This window comes from Marmota marmota, unplaced genomic scaffold (assembly GCF_001458135.2).
Source record: "Marmota marmota marmota unplaced genomic scaffold, marMar, whole genome shotgun sequence".
In the NCBI taxonomy this organism is placed as follows: domain Eukaryota; kingdom Metazoa; phylum Chordata; class Mammalia; order Rodentia; family Sciuridae; genus Marmota; species Marmota marmota.
The window spans coordinates 12,486,976-12,492,975 of record NW_026000211.1 but is presented as its reverse complement, the minus strand read 5'-3'; the positions used below and the strand labels follow the sequence as shown (position 1 = coordinate 12,492,975).

At 41.7% G+C, this 6,000-nt stretch overlaps 1 protein-coding gene across 6 annotated transcripts in view; it reads left to right on the top strand.

The window, feature by feature from the left end:
* Nucleotides 1-6,000, top strand: part of Stox2 (storkhead box 2) — a 222,609-nt gene that overhangs the window by 112,926 nt on the left and 103,683 nt on the right. Inside the window, exon 1 of one of the 6 annotated variants that reach the window (XM_015486171.2) lies at nt 7-413. The exons of 4 other annotated variants lie outside the window; for them this stretch is intronic. In XM_015486171.2, the coding sequence (XP_015341657.1) occupies nt 248-413 (166 nt within the window). In that variant the 5' untranslated portion in view covers nt 7-247. Of the gene's footprint in view, nt 1-6; nt 414-6,000 lie in introns of those variants that run through there. One more of the 6 variants, XM_048791921.1, reaches the window with a different exon arrangement.

The window sequence follows — 6,000 nt, the reverse complement described above, 5'->3', positions numbered from 1 at the left end:
GGGCGGATTGCAAATGAAGTGTAATGCATTGTGGGACGTGTGTAAAATCGGAGCCTTCGCCGTGGGGGTGTGGGGGGGCGTGGGGAGGGCCGGACCCGCCGCTGGCGGTGTAGACGCCGACGAGGAGGGGCTGGGAAAATGTGCGCAGAGTCCGCCCGGGTCGTGCCCGCCTTAGACGGATGAAGCAGCGCGCTGCGCCCCGGCGCTGAGGCCCCGAGGATCGGGGCAGCAGGTCGCCCTCCCCACCATGAAGAAGACCCGGAGCACAACCTTGCGGCGAGCCTGGCCTAGCTCGGATTTCTCGGACCGGGCCTCGGACCGCATGAGGTCCCGCAGCGAGAAGGACTACCGCCTGCACAAGCGCTTCCCCGCGGCCTTCGCGCCCCAGGCTTCGCGGGGCTACATGACATCAGGTTGGTAACCGCGTTTCTGCCCCCGGGCCGGGTTCGCGGGGCGTGCTCGGGTGCGCGGCCGCCGGGGTCCTTGGAGCAGAGGACCGGCGGTGATGGATGCGATAAGTTATGGGGAAAGCAGGGAAAAATTAGCTCACATCCACCATTTTGTACCTCCGCAAGATCCACAGCAGGCCCTCTCAATATGGGGTTTGGGAGCTATTAGTTAGGTAAAATCCGGGAGGGGGGACGAGCCGGGCGTTTTGGCTGCAGGGAGATAAATGACTGCAAGCTCCGGCGCTGCAGCCTCCTTGAGCTTTGTGAAAGAGCCTGCGTCCAGTGTTGCCCGCAGGACCAGGCTGGCTTGCTCCTGCAATTGTGGTCAGTTACCTTAGTGGGTATTTAAACGGCCCCCTTTTCTTAAAAGGGAACAGGTTCGATGCGCCGTTCTGGATGGTTCCAGTCGGGGGAGATCCCTGCATACATACATCCCAGGCTTCTCCGAATTGCACGCAGGGAACTATGTTGGAGCTCATTGAATGCATTCTGTGGGGTAATGGTGTGTATGCGGATTGAATACTCACATGATTCTGCGTGGATTTAACATATGTTGCTTTGAATTAGGTTGCATGGAAAGAATGGAGGCAGTATCGTGTATTTGCATGTCAGACAGAAAGGACAAACAAAACGGTAAATGGAAGTGAAGGCTTCAAAATAGGTTTCATCTTAAAATGCCATGCATTAAAAGCCTTTCTGAATGAGTTGGTTCTTTGGAAATAAGGCGGAATGGCTTTGGTTCGTGATTTGGGAACCCAAGGATAATATACTTGAAATGCTGAAGGAGGAAAATCCTGGAAATCTTTCTTTGCTCTCTCCTTACTTGTTGTTAACCTTATATGTAAGGATGTGTAAGACACCATTTTTTATGTATTTTTTTTCATGCTGAAAAGAATCAATTTGCTTCTAAACACAGTGCAATGGAAAAATCAGAATTTTATTTTAAACCACATATTATACCATTCTAAGCTCTGTCTTAAGTGGGAAGATTGTTTTAAGCTTGTGGTTGATACTTATAGTCAAGCTTTCCTATCTTTCTCTTAAAACAGCAAGTCCTTTTAAACTGGGATCAGCATCTCATGCTTTAAAAATGTCTTGTGACCACATTTCCATGCATATAAAACCTAAATAAAATAACTATTTTTTTTATTGCAAAATCAGGCTACATAAGGATGTTGTAGTATTTTGGCAGTAAGGCTCCCTTGATTTTCTCTTTCATGAAAAGCCAAATTTGTAAAGGAAGTGACAACTACAGTTTATAATTCTGTAATTTGAAAGTCACTGCTGTGGTTGCTGTATTCTTCAGACTTGTGACAGAAAAAATTGAAATACACCTAGATCCAAATCTAACCTCAAAACACAAATTTACATAAGCCCAGGTCTGCACTGAGTGTTCAGATAATCCTGGCTTTCATATTCTTAGGGTTTGAATGTCTTCATTCCACATTTAGCAGGCCCCTCTTTTCTGCCTCCCTAAGGAAAGATTTAATTGTGAAGGTATAGGAGGGCAGGTGGCCATAATTTCTTCAACAAACCTGCAAGACTCCAATAATCTCAAGCTCATTCCCAAGGAGACAATTTTTTGTCTATTTTGGCCTTGCTTCATTATTATCATCACATTTATAGTCTTTGCAGAAGAACTTCTCTACTATTGCCAATGCTACAAGACGTTTTTGAGGAATGAGGCTTTTAATTTTATAGGATTTCATTTCTTGGCCTCCAGAAGGTAAGATGGTCTTATAGTGATAAGGAAAGTAACTTGTTTCAGGTTGGTGGTGTTTTGCCCAGATTGTGTTCAATTACAGACCACAAGAAGAGCTGTGTCATTCATTCAGCATTTTGTGGAGTGCCTCCTCAAGGCAGAGTGTCTTCCTGATTCTCATGGGTTACAGAGTTGGTTGGGTAAGATGCAATTTCTGCCCAGGGAGGGAGAGCTGTTATTTATTCTTTTATTTTAAGTGTTAACTAATGCATGGAATAAAAAGCAGGTATTGGTGCTAATGGGAAGGAACAGTAAATATTAAGACAAACACCTACAGTGAGCATTGAGAGTCGGTAAAGTCAACTTTTTTGGGGAGCGGGTAAGTTGAGGGAGGGAGCATCTTATCTCTTTCTTTTCCAAATATGGCTCCTTCATCATGAGAGTACTGACACAAACAGATGCTATATTGAAACTCTTTGAGATCATTTGTAAGAAGTTCTCTTCCCTTTAAGGAATGTAAAGGAAATCCACTTGTATGCAGGCAGTTGCTCTGGGTACAAACAGAGCTTTTGCCACATATAATAGAATAGAAAAGGAATCAACTTAGATATACGTGGAGCTCTTCACATTTCTTTTTTTCTATTTGTCAGTCATTTGCTTTAATTACTACTTAAATTATCATACTTCATTTTTAGTAAAAAGAGTTTTTGGTGTGAGTAAATTACTTGAGTTCAAAGGACAAGATAGCCTCCTCAGAGATATACTAAGTCATTTAAAATAGCTTTGGCTAAAAAAACTATTTTTCGAACTCCCCCAGCAAATATTCTTGAAAAACAAGGGATTTTTTTTTTTTTAACTTTGGGAAATGAGGGATCCTAGCAATACTTAGAAATAAATGTTACTGGTGGTCCTTTTGGTCTAGCATACTTATTGAGCACACAGTGGGTGCTTCAAGCAGAATTATAGGCTTCTGTGATGGCTTTCTAATGAGGCAGCACCATTTCTAACTGGTAATAAGTAATTACCAGTGTGGAACGTGATTTATGGTAGTGGACTTGACATTTAGACTTGGCCTTTTGTATCTCTTCAAGATAACTACATTTCAGAGGTTAGGTTAGGCACACATAAAACTAGCCTAGGTTTTGCAAAAGGACAGTTTAGGAAGATTCTGAAACTTTCAATCTTGAACACTATGCCTTCTATGACTGTTTTAATCTCTCCATCCATGCTACCCAGTCTAAAGTAATCCGAAGAATTCACAAGCCTCCTAGCAACCAGGAAGTTCACAGGCCAGGAGATGGGTTCATTGTTCCCTTGCATATTAATTTCCCATTGGTAGTTTCTGAGCAGAAGGGGGAAAATCATGCCTTTTGTTCAAATCAAGATGAATAATAAAATGCCCTAGGCATTATCTGAAGAAGAAAGGGTGTTGAATAAAAATGGATGTGGGATCATGCTTTTGCATTTTCTAAAACTGGAACTTGTGATATTGACTGGAGATAGAAAACTCCCCACAAAAAGGGCAATCTGTATAACGCTAAATACTTCGTATATGCAAACATGCTCATGAACCACTATGGAATAGTTTTGAAGGCCCCAAACCTGTTGTGGATGAAGCCAGCAGAACCTCCTGTGTGACAACTGTGTGAACTATGACCTCTTCATCCAAATGATGCTAACTTAGAATTTCCTTCACTTTCTCTTTTAGTAGCCCTGGGGATGAGTGTTTCTTCATATTCCATATATAGTACCACCAAAGTTTAGGGGGCATTCTTATTAATCGAGATTGCAAAGTAATTTTTTTTTTTTTTTTTACTTGACGGGTTCTACATGTTCATAAAAGACTTTGCTGGTGAATGAGAAAGCAGAGTTGTGGCATATTTTGATTTGATACTTGTCATTTTAAACAGCATCTTTAAGGAATGAAGTGAACTTTTTGTTTTTTTTAATACTATGGCTTTTAAGGATTTGAAAAGAAATAAGACAAAAGCACCAAATTGATATCTTAAGAAAATTTAGATGAGTTTTGTTTGCCGATTTAACGAATATAATCAGTGGGGAGGAGTGGCCAGCGCACCACTTGATTAGTTTACTAGTGTCCATTTTACAGAAACTAATTCTGGGGCACATTTGACTGTGTGTTCCAGTTCCTTATGCTCTGTTATTTTAAGACGTGAGAGTTTTTTGGGAGCGGAGCATGGACGCTCGAGGTTCTAATCTGGGCCTGCCAGGAACCAGCTGTGTCCCCTGCGAGTAATGTGACCTCCCTCCATCTGTAATGAGGCCTCTGGTTCCACACTTCCATTACAGAACTGGGCTCCGCAGTGGCTCTGTAATGAGCAAGTGCAAGACTTCTAAACACTAGCACATAAATTGTTAGAAAAACCCTTTGCCCTTTTCTACTTATTGGAGTCATGTGCTTTTATATGTGGGAACAGTGCTCACGTTGCAATGAAATCCTGTTTCCTGTCATCTTCAAACCTTACCTTAAATGATCGCATCTTGGGGCTCGCCCTGGTGACCAGTACGATGGGGAGAGGATGACAGATGAAGACCTGGCAGGTTATAACCATACTCAACTTTTAATAAACAGCATCCTGTCGCCTCTTTCCCCATTCTTTGCAGAGATCCCTTTTCAGCCGAGCTGTTTCAACTGTGTTTTAATTTGAAACTACCTATGTTGACTCCTTCCGTTAGGCATGTGGAAGTGAGGAATATTGCACTTGGTGGTGAATGACTTTATTCTTTATTTCCCAAGAGAACATGAATGTGCTTACCAAAGGTCACCTCTCTTGGTATTTCAATATCTTGTACACTCTTGTGAAGGTTTTTATTTGAAAAAAAGGAATATGAGTATATTGTGTAAAAATCTTAGAATATTTACACCTCCAGAGCAATCCAGGCCTTTAGTTCCTTGCACCCCAGAGATGATGGACAGTTCAGACAATAGTATGTTTGGGGGTCAAGATTGCTTATGTTGAATTCATGTGTAACCAGAAAGAAAAATCTGGTTAAGATCCTTGCTAGTGGCATAGTGCACTAACTTTTCAGTTTAGGACAAGCTTTTGTAGATTAGTCATAGAGATGGTGTGGTATAAGGAATCAAGCAAAGGCTCTTGTAGTTTGAGAATATGAATACAGACAACTCTAAACTAACTTTAGCAATAGTAACAGAAATGAAATGACATGGGTAATTTTTAAAGTAGGTAATAAACTTTTCCTCAAGTAATAAATCCCTAGACTATTTTTATTTGACATTGGAATGTGCATCCAGTTGGCCAGAAAATCCTGTTGATTTCTACCACTTAAGTTTTTCCAAAATAGGTCTCTTCCTCTTCATCCTTGTTGTTTAAATCTTCTTCTATTCTGCTATAACATCTTCCCAACTGACCTCTTCCCCAGTCTAATCCATCCTCCATGCATCCCAGAGGAATTTTGTTTTGATTTTATTATTTTTGATCTATCCTAAAGAAAAATTGATGTGTGTAATGAGTGTCTAGGGCCAGGAGACCTGCTAGGAGGTATTGGGGAGGCCACTGTGGTGATCACAAAGTCAGAAGTTGAGGGACCCTCAGAGAAAGAATCATGTTCTCCAACACTGCTGGGCATTAGCATGCCACTCTGAAGATTTTTAAAAAAAATCATGCCCATATGCTTTGTTTTTACAATATCTCTGATGGATGTGAAGTCACGGAGTATGAAGTCTTCATGGTAAGATTTACACCACCATTCCTACATCTTCCTCTGTTCCTTCTCCCGTCACCCTGTATGCGCCCCAGGCTCTGGGAGCTCTTTATCCTCAGCTATACTTGCTGCCATTATGTATCTTTGTTACTTTATGTGCCCCTT